Source organism: Cervus canadensis, chromosome 18, assembly GCF_019320065.1.
Source record: "Cervus canadensis isolate Bull #8, Minnesota chromosome 18, ASM1932006v1, whole genome shotgun sequence".
NCBI lineage: Eukaryota > Metazoa > Chordata > Mammalia > Artiodactyla > Cervidae > Cervus > Cervus canadensis.
This window is the reverse complement of record NC_057403.1, coordinates 27,519,926-27,536,501: the sequence shown is the minus strand read 5'-3', so window position 1 is coordinate 27,536,501 and position 16,576 is coordinate 27,519,926. Positions and strand designations below refer to the sequence as shown.

Below are 16,576 nucleotides of genomic sequence, written 5' to 3'. Positions count from 1 at the left end.
TCCAAAATTTCTTACTGTTGGTGGAGGGAACATACTTTATGTATTTTAATTTTAAAGAGATAAAACTGAAAACATGGAATTTGGAGATATCCCCAAGAGACTTCTATAAGATTAATAAACTAAAATGCTAAATAACTTTCATTTATTCATTCATTTAATAAATATCTGTTAATCCCAGGGGCTCAGACTCTATGTGGGGTTGGAAGGTGGAGACAATAAACACATGCAAATAAACAAAGATGATTACGTGTAGGTCATAATCAGTACTAGAAGAAAAAAAAACTCAGACCTCTGATAAAGACCTCAAGAAAAAAACAACAATCCAGATTATCTATTAAAATACTTATACTGACATTAAATTTTCCCTTACTTGCCCTTAAAACTTCCTGATATTGATTTAGAAGATTCCAATGTATCAAAGTTCATCAAACTTATCTCAATTTCACTTTCACAGAACTAAAACTAGTCTGTGAAATCTCTAGCAGAAATAAAAGAAAACACCTATCTGGCAGTACCTCTGGCACTGGGCTTTTGATTACATACAGTGGTACCATACAATTTATTATCCAAACTGCAAGAATTTCAAGAGAGAAAAAGGATGTTTTAACAATTTAGCCAAAATAACAGGCACAAACAAGGACTTTCCACCAGGGCAAAACAGGCCATATGGTCATCATAATTATATACTACATCAAAGAGAGCTAGCCCAAAATATCGAGTTATTTTATAGTTTCAGATGGATTTAAATTGTAAGTAATATCCAAGTAAAGAACCTAAATTATAATCTGGACCATATAAGCCAAGTGACTTCCTTACCAAATTTAAAGATTTAAATACCTCACAACATACACAAAATCAATTACAGGGGCATTATAGGCTTAAATGTGAAAAGGCAAAATAGAAAAGTTTTGAAAAGATAATCAAAGTCAGTCCCTGACCCTGGGGTAGGGAAAAGTGCCTTAAAAAAAAAAAAAAAGGACAAGAAACACTAGTCACAATGGAAAACAGTGGTAACATATTTACAATAAAAGGAATAACTTCTATTCACCAAAAGAAACTATTAAATGGGAAAAGATACTTGCAACAGATACATCCAGTAAAAGATTCATATTCTGAATACTGAACTCAAGAAAAACAACAACATGCATCTCAACAGGAAAACGGGCAAAAGATTTCAAAGGCATTTCATGAAAGATGAAATCCAAATGACCAAGATATGAAAAGGTGTTTACCTCACTAGTAATCAGGAAGATTAAAACCAGGTACAAATACATACCCACCAGATTGGATAGAACTAAAATACCTGATACTAACTAAAATACCTGATTGGATAGAACTAAAATACCTGATAAAAGTGGTAAGATTGGATAGAACTAAAATACCTGATACTAACTAAAATACCTGATTGGATAGAACTAAAATACCTGATAAAAGTGGTAGTTACAAGTATTACTGTTGGTGAGAGATGTGGAACTATAACTCTCATATACTTTACTAATGACTGAAATAAAAATTAGTAAACAATTAATTTGGAAAAGTTTTTCATCATATAATAAAGACATACTCCCCACGATCTTGCAATTCAAAGTACATAGCATAAAGAAAATTACATAAACATGTATCAGTAAACTCAAACACAAAGGTATTGTTCATAATTGCTAAAAACTAAACAATTTGAATAGCTTCAGAATATCCAAAGTAACAGGAGAAACAGATAAACAAGTTATATGCATGATGGAATACTATGTCACAATAAAAGCCAAAATAAATATATGCAACATGATTACATTTATATAAAGTTTAAACAGGGACAAACTCTTATCATTCAGAGATGTAACTTAAGTGATAAAACAATCAATGTCAGAATAACATTTCTATCTAGCTTAAGAAGGCAGCAGTTGTTGACGGGAAGATGCAGGGGTGGGAGGCTTGTGGGATGTTGGCAAAGCCTGTCTTTCCCTGGGTGGCAGTTACAAGGACCTTTGTTTAAAAATATTTCATTTTTATCCATGTATCTTTACAACATGTGTGGTTATATTTCACACTGAGGGGGGAAAAAAAACCTCTCTCTAAAGGGGAAAAGGATTAACGTCCTAAATAGAATTCTAAGAATGTTAAAGAAATAACTCAATTCATAGTTTAAAAAGAGTTAGCAAGGATCTCTAAATGCAAATACATACTGTATTCTAAACACACTGTATTCTAAAATCCATGAATAAACTTTTGGTTTCATCCGTTAGACTGTCACTCTTCATCCAAATTTTGAAAAAGGTGGAATTTCGGTTATCAAATTACTTAACAAATCACGTAAATTCTAAAATCTTAACACCAAACTTCCCACTTCTAATTCTGAAATCTGAAATAAGTACCTGGTTGTTTACTGGACAGTTACAAAGCAGTTTTAGATTAGAAACTGCTAAGCAGAATAATATCCACATTTGGTAACTCCAATTTTTGCAAACACAATTCCCAAACCTCTGTTATACATTCAACAACTCAAATTTCTTTAGAAAAAAAGAATATATTACGTACATGGGATTACACATCAAAGCCATAATAAGAACAGACATAAATTAAATCAATGATTAAAAAAAAAAACTTTTCATTGCTATATAGATGTTCTTAGGTTCTTGCATAAAAGAAAGTATTTACAGGTTTTTTTTTTTTTTAAAAAAGACTAATGAATACAAAAAAAATCTTAAAAATGCATAGGTTCTTTTCTTTGTAAGGGTTAGAGTAAGGTACCACAGCCAACTCACTGATAAGTCACTAACCTGGCAAGAAACCTTAAAAGCCAGATTGGGCCAAACAATGCTTTAAAAAAAAAAAACAAAAAAAACTATTAAACCACTTTAATGAGAAATACTGTTTTCAGCTTGTATGTGGCTCTCATCAAAAACTTCAGAGGGCCCTTTTCACAATTCCACAAAACCATAAAAATTAAAACTATACAGCTAAATACGCACGCGGGGCGAGGGGGGACAGGTGGGAGAGGAGAGGAAAGAAAATTTAGAGAAAATAATTTTAAGACTCCCTACCTAGATAGAAAATTTGTCCCAACAAGAGTGTTTTAAAAAAGGATGTACCAGGGAATCCAAAAAGTATCTTTAAATATTTGCGTGATACCGCGAAATGACTCTCCTATCGGTCAAAGACTAATCTTGTTCTTAAAAACAGATTTAGAAAATTTTCTTCCTATCGCCGGACTTTTCTCCTTACCATGCTATTCTTTCTATAACTCTCCCGGATGTGCTGCGAAAATGACCTTAGTTATCTTGCTTCCCTCTCCTACATGTTCCCAAAACTTGTGAGGTTTCTTTTAAGATCAGGAGCTAAAGTTTATTTTCTTCCTGGTTTCCTGGCGGAACAAAAACCCAGACTTGTGAACGGAAACAAAACCCCCAAGACTGGGCGATGGTACGTACTTTGGGGTGGACACCTTCCTCTCCGACCCCAGAGAGCCTCCACGGGGGTCGGTCAGCTCCCACTGGCCACTTAGATCTACCCTGGGAACAAGGGACCCGGAAAAAGCTGGCACCCTTCTTCCCACCGGATTTCCAAAAACAAGGCCGAAAGGAGAGCAGCGAACATTTGAAAAGACATGGTTGCACAACAGGTTTGGAGAAGGATTCCGGTTTAACAGGTAAATACCACACAGGAAACAAGTGGGATGTGATCTGCTCCAGGTACCAATGGCATTTCGAGGCCGTCTGCGTCGCAGGGGAAACCCAAAGTTTGGGCACATTACTTAAAGTTCAACTGAGGAATATGCAACGAATTGAAATTAAAAACGCGAGAAAATGGGTGCTGGAAAATCAGCAAATCAGAGCTTTAAACTCAGGCTGGGCGGAAAAATTCTTTGAATACTCAGGCTTTGTTTGGTGCTTAAGAAGACAGAACCACCGAATTTAGGAGTTGGAAGACGCGTATCTCTGTGTTCTTCGGCCCGTTCTCGGACTTCAGGGCTGCCCCGCCCGCCCCGGCCACGGTCCTTAGTCCCCGGATTGAAGGCGGAAGCCTGGGAGCCCCGGGGAGGCCGCGGCCCGGCCCGGCCCGCGACGCCGGGGCCGGGACCGAGGGAAGGGAGCGGCCCCCCAAGGAGGACGGTGGAGCGGGGAGGGAGCAGGGAGGGAACGAGGAGGTCGCGAGCCGAGAGCTCGGCGCAGCCCCGAGCGCTCGGCCCGCCTTCCCACCCCGAGGCCCGCCCCGACATACCTTTGGCGAGAGCTACGGTAGAGTTCTCGGTGTCGATAGTGTAGAGGATGCCCTCGTAGCGGATCTCCGCCTTGGAGATAAGGCTGATCTTGCTGCCGATGTAAGGGGTGCCCCCGCTCATGGCGCCGCCGCCGCCGCCGCTCCCGGCCGCTCGCAGAGAGGCAGATCCCACGCCGCTGTGGCCGCTCCGCTCGCCCACTTGCTCCGTCGGCGCCTACAGCAGCCGCCTCAGACCCAACATGGCGGCGGCGCCGGCTCCGCTACCCTCCCCCAGCCTCCCGCCCTCAAGCCGCGGCGCGGCGGCGGCGGCGGCGGCAGCGGCGGCGGCGCGGGGCATGCTGGACGGGGAGGCCGAGCTCTCGCGAGACTCGTCTGGCCGCCGGTGGCTCAGGGCTCCTTCGCGGCCTTGGAAGTCCTAGCAGTGTGGCTGGCCTGGTGTGTCGCTGTCGTTCCCCGAGGCCTGAGAGGAGATCCAGGGAGAGGCCAGGAGCCTCGGAATGTAAGGATACTGTGGGCTGGCGTGGCGCCGCGCGCGGTCCTCTTGACCTCCGCTGTGGCCTACGCCATTTCCAGACCCTTTGAAACCCGTCCTGAGTCCGGTGTCATTGCAAAAGCGGATCCCTCTAGCTGGAAAGTTCCAACGTGCCTCGAAGCTCTTGGTGAGCACCTCTGAGACCTGGTCCTTTTCCTTTGGAAGCAACTGCGCCCCTCATGGAGCCGTCATTACAGCATCTGTCACGCAGCGAGTCTCCCCTCTACTCCCCTTCGCTGCTCAGACGTGGGATTCTGTCCAAAGCTTTCAAATGGTTCTCATTGCTTTCAGTACCATTTCTCACAGACCGAATCCTACTGGCTGCAGTTTTGTTCAGTTCTGTGAACTCTGGATTCATTGTAGCCATAGCACTGTTAACCTTAAAAAAAAAAAAAAAAAAAAGCTCAACCTAAGCGTGAGAATTGTGCTTTCTTCCGGGAGGGTTTGCTGAGGACTTAAGTCTAGAGATAGCCTCTCAGCTCTGAGGGACTGCTGGGAAGAAGTAAGGGAGGAGCCAGGATATGTAGGAGTTCTTGAAAAACAGCACAACAACAAACCCAGGTAGTTTAACATCAAAAGATTACTCTTAAAGAAAAACCAGACATCTCAAGTTAATGAATTCAACACTTTTCTGTGTATGGGAAGAAGTTGGAGTCTGGGCTCATTGAAATCATTTCTTTAATGTTAGTAAACCTTTTCTCCATTCTGAATTCCCTCAGGGTGCACAGTTGGGGGTGACTACAGTGGCTGATGGCTAAACAGCTGCCAAATCCTTTCTTTACTTATATGTCAGGGGATATCCACAGCCTCTTCAGCATCTTTAGTTGAATGTTTAATTGGCAAGTTTGTGTGTCTGAAGATTTCCCCTCTAAACCTAATCTTGCCACGCAACTGTTCATCCTTATAATAGTGGGACTTCTCACTCAGACCTGTATCTGTTCTGACTGCAAAATTCTATCCTTTTCAAGTGTAGACTGTATCCTGAATCTGATCATTTCTCGCCATCTCCACCTCTGCCCTACAACAAACCACCCAGAATTATTGAAACAGCCTCCTAGAAGGCCCTTCTACCTCTGCTTTTGTCCCCATAATTCTCAACACAGCAGCCAGAGGGATCTTGTTAAGATCGAAGTTAGATTGTATCCCTCCTCTACTCAATACTCCTCTCCCCAGTGAGCTCATGTCACACAGAATGAAAGCTAGCTAGACTCCTTACTTTGCCCTATAGAGACGTACATGATTTAGTTCCTTGTTTCCTTGCTTCACCATTCTGTTCTAGCCATCCCCTTTTCACCTCAAACTTGCCCACTTCATTCAGATCTCTACTCAAATGTTGCTTCTGCAGATGAGTCTTTATTGTCCTATTTATCATGATACCACCTGAATCACTCTACATACCCTTGCTCTGCTTTCTTTTTCTTCATAGCGTTTATCTTCCTCTAATTGTTTAGTCGTTCAGTTGTGTCTGATCTTTTGTGTCCCTGTGGAGTATAGCTCACCAGGCTCCTCTTTCCATGAAATTTCCCAGGCAAGAATACTGGAGTCAGTTGCCATTTTATTCTTCAGGGGAACCATGTGTCCTGCATTGCAGGTGGATTCTCTACTGCTGAGCCACCAGGGAAGTCCCATCTCCCTCTAGTATGTTTAGTTGGGCCTCTCTGTCCCCTTCACTAGAATCTAAACATTTTGAGATAGGGATGTTATTCCGCTGTTGCTGCTGCTGCTAAGTCGCTTCAGTTGTGTCCGACTCTGTGCTACCCCATAGACGGAAGCCCACCAGGCTCCCCCGTCCCTCGGATTCTCCAGGCAAGAACACTGGAGTGGGTTGCCATTTCCTTCTCCAGTGCAGGAAAGTGAAAAGTCAAAGTGAAGTCTCTCAGTCATGTCTGACTCTTCGCGACCCCGTGGACTGCAGCCTACCAAGCTCCTTCGCCCATGGGATTTTCCAGGCAAGAGTACTGGAGTGGGTTGCCATTGCATTCTCCCAATGTTACTCTGGTCACTACTATATGATCAGAACCTAGAACAGAGCAGCTTTTCTGTAAGTTGGATGAAGTTGGATGAAGGCAGAGCATAGGTAGGATGTCTGGTGAGCTGAGGGAACAAATGGTGAGAAGCCTGGCAGGAAACAGAGAGGGAAGTAGTACAGAAGACTAATGGCTGTGTCGGGTCTGGTTCACAAGAGCTTCGAAGGAAGACTATGAAATACCTGCTTCAGAACAAGGTTCCTGCTAAGGAGCTGAACTCTTACTTCTGTTATTTCCTCCCGCTTCCAGGCCTGGGACCTAGCTTATCTTCCCTGCTTCCTGAGTGAGGGTGTCCTTTTTCATATATTAACTAATTCCCAAATTTACATCTTCATTGCAGATCTCTTGACTTCCAGGGTCACACTAGTACGTATACTAGATACAGTTGTTTGGGTGTCCCTCAGGCACTTCCAGCTCAACATGTTCAAAAATATATGCATCCACTCCATTCCCCCAAATAAACCTGCCTTTATCCACGCTCTCTGTCCTTAACACTGGCCCCAGGACTCACTCAGGTGTCCAGTCTTAAAATCAGAATCCTTATCTGGCTGCACCCAGTCAATCACCAATCTTGCTCATTCTATTTTATGTTTTCAGTTCATGGCTTCCTGCACCCTAGGGCACCAGGAACTGTGCATAAGTGCAGCTGATCAGTGTGATAGCCCATAGTGTATCATGCATGTGAATCTCTAACTTAGGTACTAGAAAAAGGCTGAGAAAGTGGCACCTTTCACTACCTTTGTTTCTGAAAACCCAAGTCCCATGTTGCTCCCCTGCTTAAGAGCCATCAGTTATGTCTGCTGGCCTACAGAAAAAAAAAAAAAGCTACCTCTCCATTGAATGTTTTTAACAATAGAAAGTCTAGAATTTCTACATTGGAGAGGCAGTCAGGTTGGAAGAGGAGATGAAAAGGATGGGAGGCTTGTCCAAAGTTACGTTTCTAGCTGGCACACTTTTTTTTTTAACTTATATTTGTGTTTGCTTGGGGATTGGGTAATGGAGAATATGGGAGAAAGAAGGTTCCTGCACCTCACTGTCTTTTGGTATGCCCCTGGTTATTCATTGCAACTCCCAACATATTCTCTGTGTGCCTTACTTAGGCTCTGGCCATGCTGAATTCATTGCTTCTCAGAACGTATGTGTCACTCTCCCACATCTAACCATTCCTGTTTGATATGAAAGTCTCTTTATTCCATCTCCATTTGACAAACAAGATTCAAAATCACTTCCACAGTATAGATAAAAATGAGAATAAATCAAAGACCTAAATGTAAGAGCTAAAACTATAAAATTCTTAGAACAGGGGTCCCCAAACTCTGGGTTATGGACTGTTACATCTTGTCAGATCAGTGGCAGTATTAGATTGGAAATAAGAGCACAATAAATGTAATGCACTTGAATCGTCCCAAAACCGTCTCTTCCACCCACCCTGGTCTATGGGAAATTGTCTTCCAGGAACTGATCCATGGTGCCAAAAAGGTTGAAGACAACTGTCGTAGAAGAAAACATTGGGGTAAATCTTCTTGACCTGGATTAGGTAGCGATTTCTTGGCTATGCCACAAAAAGCTCAAACAATCAAAGAAAAATAGGTAAATTAGATTTCATAAAAATTAACTTTTGTGCTTCAAAGGACATTATCAAGAAAGTGAAGAGACAACTCACAGAATGGGAGAGACTATTTGCAAATCATAGTTCTGATAAGAGATTCAGGATATATAAAGAATATGTAAACAAGGCTTATAACTAACAGAAGTTATAACACATTAAATTGAAAAACAAATTTCTGGATTAAAATTTGTAAACCATAATGGAACACAATATTAAAAAAGAATGTATATGTATGTATGTATCACTTTGCTATACAGCTGAAATTAGCACAACATTGTAAATCAAATATACTTCAATGAAAAGTAAATTTAAAGAAATGTGTAAAGGATTTGTATAGACATTTTTCCAAAGAAGATATACAAATGGCCAAAAAAAGCACAGAAAAAGATGCTTAACATCATTGATCTTTAGGGAAATGCAAATCAAAGCCACAGTGAGATGCCAATTCCTACCTACTGGGATGGCTAGTAATTATAAAGATGGACAAGAACAAGTGTTAGTAAGGTTGTGGAAAAATTGTTAAGTAGTGCATCCTATTCGGGAAAGTTTGACAGTTCCTCAAAAAGTTGACCATAAAGTTACCATATGATGCCACTGTTCCATTCCTGGGTATGTAACCATGAAAAGTGAAAATACGTATCCCACAAAAAACTTTTACGTAGATGTTTATAGCAGTGTTATTTATAATAGAGTGGGAACAACCTAAATATCTATTAACTAATAAACGCATAAACTAAATAAATGTACCCATTCAATAGGATATTATAGCCATAAAATGAATGAAGTACTGGTACGTGCTACAACATGGGTGAACCTTAAAAACGTTACACTAAATGAAAGAAATTAGACACAAAAGCCACATACTGTATGATTCCATTGATATGAAATGTTCAGAGTAGGAAAACCCATAGAGACATAAAATAGAGTAATGGATTATTGGTTGCCAGGGGCTGGGGGTTATGGCTGGGGTCTAGGAATGGGGAGTGACTGCTAATGGTTTCTCTTTGGGGTGATGAAAATGTCTGGAATTATTAGATAGTGGTGGTAGTTACACTACATTATGAAAATTCTAACTTTTACACTTGAAAAAGTGAATTTTATCGTATGTGAATTGTATCATAATAAAAAGTATGTCTCCTCATTTTATGACTCTTTAAAGTTACATGGCAAATGGGCACAGGCTTATAAGAGAATATATATATATAAATATATATATATAAAATTCCATATGGTTGCTTTGTAAAACTAACCTGTTAGTTTCAGGTATATGGTAAAGTGAATCAGTTATACATAAGAGAATATTTAAGATAAAAAGCTAGATACAAACATGAGTATGAAGACTTCTTTTTTTTTTTTTTGAAGACTTCTTTAAAAGAAAAAACCAGGCAGCATGTAAAAATAAAGCAAGAAAGTAACAATTTCCAAATGCTACTGTATCAAGGTATTACATATAAGATTTTATGGTAATTTTTTCCTCTCTATTAGTTAGGAGATGTGCTCTGGCTATCTTTTGCTATATAACAAACCACCCTAAGATTCAGTAATTTAAAACAATTACCTTTTGTTATGTTTCACAGTTTTTGGAAGAGGCATGACTAAGTAATTCTGTTTCATGTAGCATCATCTAGGGTCATTGAGTGGCCACTTGCCTAGTCTAGTCGGTCCAAGATTGTTTCATTCACCTGACTGGCAGGAGTGCCTAGAAGGCTGAGACTTTCTTGACACCGTGGAGCCACCTTACCAACTTGGCCTGTCAACTATCTTACTTGTGTCAGCATTATTTTAAGTCTCTCTTAATTAGCAGTCAAATGCATTTCCTGAATGATGCAAAAAGAAAGACAAATGCCTGGGTCAGTCATTTTACATACTTTGGAGGAGCCACACCTTAGGAGTTCTAAATTCAGCGTGTGTGTCAGTTCGCTCTTCTCAGAAATAGATATTGAGACAGGAATGAAAGAGGTTTATTGGAGGTAATGCCTGTGAAAATGGGAGTGGAAGTAGGATGGAGCAAGCAGAATTTGCAGATTTGACAAAATCTCGAGTCAACCTAACAGGAATCCTGGAGCAAAGATTACTCTTAAGAATAGTCCCACATCAGACAGAAACTGTCAGGCCCTAGGACTCCTGCTATACCGTCACTGGCCTCGGCCACCCAGGAAAAGCATGGACTTCTGAGCATGGACTTGGATTGAAAGCTGTCCACTAAACACACTCCTTGCAGCAGCCTCGCAAGTCTGTCCTTTCTTTCCTTTTAAAATTTTTATTGCAGTACAGTTGTTTTACAATGTATGTTAGTTTCTGCTGTACAACAAAGTGAATCAGCTATGTGTATATGTATATCCCCTCTTTTTTGGATTTCCGTCCTGTTTAGGCCATCACAGAGCACTGAGTAGAGATCTCTGTGCTACACAATAGGTTCTCATATGTTGTTGTTCAGTCGCCAAGTCATGTTGAATTCTTTGCAAACCCATGGACTGTAGCATGCCAGGCTTCCCTGTTCTTCACTATCTCCTGGAGTATGCTCAAAATTCATGCCCATTGAGTTGGTGATGCTATCTAACCATCTCATCCTCTGCCACCCTCGCCTCCTTTTGCTTTCAATGTTTCCCAGCATCAGGGTCTTTTCTAATAAGTCAGCTCTTTGCATCAGGTGGCCAAAGTATTGGAGCTTCAGTTTCAGTATCAGTCCTTCCAATGAATAATCAGAGTCGATTTCCTTTAGGATTGACTGATTTGATCTCTGCTGTCAAAGGAACTCTCAAGAGTCCTCTCCAGCACCACAGTTCGAAAGCATCAATTCTTTGGTGCTCAGCCTTCTTTATGGTCCAACTCTCACATTCATACATGACTACTGGAAAAACTGTAGCTTTGACTATGTGAAACTTTGTCGGCAAAATGATGCCTCTGCTTTTTAATACACTGTGTAAGTTTATCATAACTTTCCTTCCAAGGAGCAAGCGTCTTTTAATTTCATGGCTGCAGTCGCCATCCCACAGTGATTTTGGAGCCCCAGAAAATAAAATCTGTCACTGCTTCTACTTTTCCTTTTCTATTGGCCATGAAATGATGGCACCAGATGCTATCATCTTAGTTTTTTGAATGTTGAGTTTTAAGCCAGCATTTTTTCTTTCCTCATTCATCTTCATCAAGAGACTCTTTTTTAGTTCCTCTTCATTTAATGCCTTTAAAGTGGTATCATCTGCGTGTCTGAGACTGTTGATATTTCTCCTGGCAATCTTGATTCCAGCTTGTGGTTTATCCAGCCTGGCATTTCGTGTGATATACATTGCATATAAGTTAAATCAGCTGGATGACAATATACAGCCTTGTACTCCTTTCGAAATTTTGAACTAGTCAGTTGTTCCATGTAAGGTTCTAACTGTTGCTTCTTGACTTGCGTTCGGATTTCTCAGGAGGCAGGTAAAGTGGTCTGGAATTCCCATCTCTTTAAGAATTCTCCACAGTTTGTGGTGATCCACACAGTCAAAGGCTTTGGCATAGTCAGTGAAGAGAAGTAGATGTTTTTCTGAAATTCCCTGGCTTTCTCTATGATCCAATGGATGTCAGCAATTTGATCTCTGGTTCCTCTGCCTTTTCGAAACCCAGCTTGTACATCTGGTTCTCATTAGTTATCTATTTTATACATAGATCTGTAAATATGTCGTTCCCAATCTCCACAAATCCTTTCTTGCAGCAAGTAAAATTTAGGTAGAGTCAACAATTCCCTGGGCTGCCCTGGTGGCTCAGCAGTAAAGAATCCACCTGCATTGCAGGAGACTCAGGAGATGCAGACTCGATCCCTGGGTGGGGAAGATCCCCTGGAGTAGGGCATGGCAACCTACTCCAGTATTCTTGCCTGGCTAATCCCACAGACAGAAGAGCCTGGTGGGCTACAGTACATGGGATCTCAAAGAGTCACACACGACTGAAATGACTAAGCACAAGCATACTGCAACAATTTCCTAAAGTCTTTTTCTGTGATCACATCTTACTTTAGCAAGTGTTAGTGAATTTGATCCCCATTTAATAAGTTTCTTTTCTGTAAAACTTGATATTCATACAGTAGAACTTCTGAGATTTTCTGTTTCTTCTATCAATTTCCCTGTTTTTTTAAAAAGAAATTTGATCTAAGTTGTGGAATGTATTGGCATTAACTTATTCATAATATCCTGTTAACAAACTTTTAACATTTGTAGGCTCTGCAGTGATGTTTCCCCTATAATTTGAGTCTTCTTTCTTTTTTCCCTCTATCAGTCTTGCTAGGGGGTTATCAGTTTTATTAATCTTTCCAAAGAACTAGATTGGGTTTTGTTAATTTTATCTATGTTTGTTTTCCATTTTATTGACTTCTGTTATCTTCATTATTTCTTTCCTTCTAGTTATTTTGGTTTTAATTTGCTCTTATTTTCTCAGCTTCTTAAGGTAGAAGCTTAAATTATGGATGTTAAAGAATTCTTCTTTTCTAGCATAAGCATTTAAACCTGTAAGTTTCCTTTGAACAACCACCTTGGCTGTATCCCACATGATTGATATGCATTGTTTTTATTACCATTCAGTTAGCAATGTTTTCTAACTTTCCAATGTGATTTCTTCTTTGACCCATAAATTATTTCCAAGTGTGTGGCATAATTTCCAGACGTTGGAGAATATTATAGTTGCCTTTTTTTAATAATTTCTCATTTATTTCCATCATGGTCAGAGATTATGCTCTGCGTGCAGTCCTTTGAATTTATTACTTGTTTTACAGCCTGACTTCTTAATGAATGTTCTCAGTTCAGTTCAGTCACTCAGTCGTGTCCAACTCTTTGCGACCCCATGGACCACAGCATGCCAGGCCTCCCTGTCCATTACCAACTCCCAGAGTTTACTCAAACTCATGTCCATCGAGTCGGTGATGCCATCCAACTATCTCATCCACTGTCATCCCCTTCTCCTCTTGCCTTCAATCTTTCCCAGCATCAGGGTCTTTTCAAATGAGTCAGCTCTTCGCATCAGGTGGCCAAAGTATTGAAGTTTCAGCTTCACCATAGGCACTTAGAATGTGTATTCTGCAGTTATTAAGTGTAGTATTTTATAAAAGTTTGTTGAGAATGTTCTTCAAATATTTTGATTTATTTTTCTGCTTGTTCTATCAGTTACTGAGAAGGGTATGTTAAAAACCTCTATGAGTATAGGTTTATCTATTTTTCTTTTATATCTATCAGTTTTGTTATTTAGTGCATGCAGTTTGGATTGTTACTCTCTCCTGATGAAGCAACCCTTTTGAAATGTCTATGAAAACAATCACTATGAAACACTTTTTTTCAGGTGATTTACCTGATACTAATTGAGCTATAACTGCTTTCTCATGACTAGTGTTGCTTGGCATATCTTTTTAATCCTTTGACTTTCATCTATCTGTATCCTTTTATTTATAATGTGTGCTTTGTAATAGCATATAACTAAATGTTCTATTTATATTCAATTTGACAAGTCCTAACTTTTTCTTAGAGAAGGCAATGGCAACCCACTCTAGTACTCTTGCCTGGAAAATCCCATGGACAGAGGAGCCTGGTAGGCTGCCGTCCATAGGGTTGCTAAGAGTTGGACGTGACTGAGCGACTTCACTTTCACTTTTCACTTTCGTGCATTGGAGAAGGAAATGGTAACCCACTCCAGTGTTCTTGCCTGGAGAATCCCAGGGATGGGGGAGCCTGGTGGGCTGCTGTCTATGGGGTCACACAGAGTCGGACACTGACGTGACTTAGCAGCAGCAGCAGCAGCAACTTTTACTTGGAATATTTAGTCCATTTATATTTAACATAATTACTGATATGATTACATTTAAGTTTACCTTTTTACTATTTGTTTTCCTTTGTTCTTTTGTTTTGTTCTACTTTTTGTTTATTTGTTCTTTTCTGCTTTCTTTGGTATTAATCAAATAATTTTTATTATTCATTTTTACCTCCTCTATTGGAAATCTAGCTCTACTTTTTTGCATTTATATTAGTGGTTGCCCTAGAAATTATAAAATGCATCCATAACTTACTGTCGTCTAGACTGAATTATCTTTTTATTACTTTATAAACAATGTATGGACCTTAATGTAATTCTATTTACATCCTCTCTTTGTATTGTCATATATTTTATTTCTGTGTGTAAGCTCCCACAAGACATTATTGCTTTTGCTTTAAAGAACCAATGTAATTTCAAATTTAATTTAGTCTAATTAAATTAACTAATTAATTTTTGAGTGTGCTGAGTCTTTGTTGGTGTACTTGGGCTTTCTTAGTTGTGGCAAGCAGGGTCTGCTCCCTAGCTGCCATGCAAGGGCTTCTGACTGCAGTGGCTTCTCTTGTTGCAGAGCATGGGCTCTAGGCCCCAGGCTTCAGTACTTGCAGCACAGGCTTAGCTGCCCCATGGCATATGGGATCTTAGTTCCCCTTCCAGGGATATAAAACCCATGTTCCCTGCATTGGAAGGCAGGTTCTTAACCACTGGATGACCACAGAAGTCCCTAGCTCTGTGTTTTAAGTTCTTTCATGTTTTATTCTCTGCTTCTCTAGCCCACAGAGATGTTTAATTTATCAGTGGTGTCTTCTTTTTTTTTTTCCAGTGGTGTCTTAACCAAGCAGAGAACTCTGACTATGGAAGTTCCCATCATCTGCTAGGCTGTGCCCAGACTTGGCCAATGCCCCCCTTGGCCACTAATCCCTCCTCATCTCTGAAGTCTTGTCCTCCTTCTCTAGAATTTACATTCTTTAGACTAATTTGTGATAACCGTAAAGTACTTTATCAAATTTTCCCCTATATTTATACTAGAAGAGGTGCTCTGTTGTGACTTTTTAACAGCTTAACTGGAAGTAGAATTTGGAAGATTTAGTGAAAGTGAAAAGTATTAGTGGCTCAATCATGTCTGATGCTTTGTGACCTCATGGACTGTAGCCTGCCAGGCTCCTCTGTCTGTGGAATTCTCTAGGCAAGAATATTGGAGTGGATTGCCATTTCCTTCTGCAGGGGATCTGACCCAGGGAACAAACCCAAGTCTCCTGCATTGCAGTCTGATTCTTTGCTATCTGAGACACCAGGGAAGCCCTTGAAAGATTTGGGGGCCATATTTATATCCATTAGGAATATGCCTATTATACCCTCATAGCCAGTTTTTGCTCCAGAATTGGGATGGGCTGCTAGTCCTTCAGTTAACATATGGCATTTTTGACTGGTCTTTTAGGGCTATGATTTTCTTTTAAAATATGTCCCTTCAAATACCTGAGCCACTTTCAGCACAGTGAGATGCTTATTTTACGAGAAATGCACTGAAACAGACTAACTAATGCCGATGTGGAGGATGGTTTCCATCCCCTGTTTGCTCTGGCTGCATGCACGAGTGTGATTGTTACTGTCTTTATTACTATCCCTTTTCAGAGCGTGGTTTTTGAACTCATATAGCTAAATGCACAGAAGACATAATTTCATTGTTTCAATTTACAGTAGCCCTCTGAGTTATGTATCTCCCATTATACAAGGTCAGAGTGGCAAGATCAGGACCACATTTCCCTCTGTAACCTAAGTATATGCAGTGGGAGTGCCTACGGTAAAGGACTTTATACACTAATAGCACTCTAGACTGTATAGCACAGGGAACTCTACTCAATGCTCTGTGTGGCCTAAATGGTAAGCTTCCTCCACCCCCCAAAAAAGAGAGGATATGTGTGTATGTATGGCTGGTTTACTACGCTGTGCAGCAGAAACTAACACAACATTTAAAGCAGCAGTACTCCAATAAAATCTTAGAAAATTTAGTACTCTATAGTTAATTACATGTTCTTAGCATTATTCAAATATTTGTCCCTTGATCTTAACAACAAGCAATAGAAATGGGTAAGAAGTGGGTCTGATTGGAAAGTCTTATCTTTCCAAAATAATGAAAATTAATCTATAATGAGTTTATCTGAGGAAAATGTTTCTAAAATGCAAATCTGATGATGCCAGACCTGGCCTGCAAGCCTCTCCCCTCAACCTTACTTATTCTTCGAGTTAAGCCAGGGTATGTTGTTTACAAGACCCTCTGGAAGTTGGCTCCTGCTTAACTCTCCCATCTCACTGTCCCCGTTCTCTCCACTTCGCAGCCTTTGTCCTCTATTCCACAAGCCATGTTAAACTTCTATCAGATTTTCGTTCTGAGCCTTCCCACTGCAGCTCTCAGCCTAGGTA

The 16,576-nt window shown here is 40.3% G+C and overlaps 1 protein-coding gene across 6 annotated transcripts in view; it reads right to left on the bottom strand.

Moving 5' to 3' along the window:
- The window catches only part of LSM14A (LSM14A mRNA processing body assembly factor), a 53,267-nt gene extending 48,738 nt beyond the window's left edge, over window positions 1–4,529 (bottom strand). For 3 of the 6 annotated variants that reach the window (XM_043435237.1, XM_043435241.1, XM_043435239.1), the window contains exon 1: window positions 4,216–4,524. In XM_043435237.1, the coding sequence (XP_043291172.1) occupies window positions 4,216–4,336 (121 nt within the window). In that variant the 5' untranslated portion in view covers window positions 4,337–4,524. Of the gene's footprint in view, window positions 1–4,215 lie in introns of all 6 variants that reach the window. The other 3 variants (XM_043435240.1, XM_043435242.1, XM_043435238.1) reach the window with 2 other exon arrangements.
- Window positions 4,530–16,576: the final 12,047 nt, after the last annotated feature.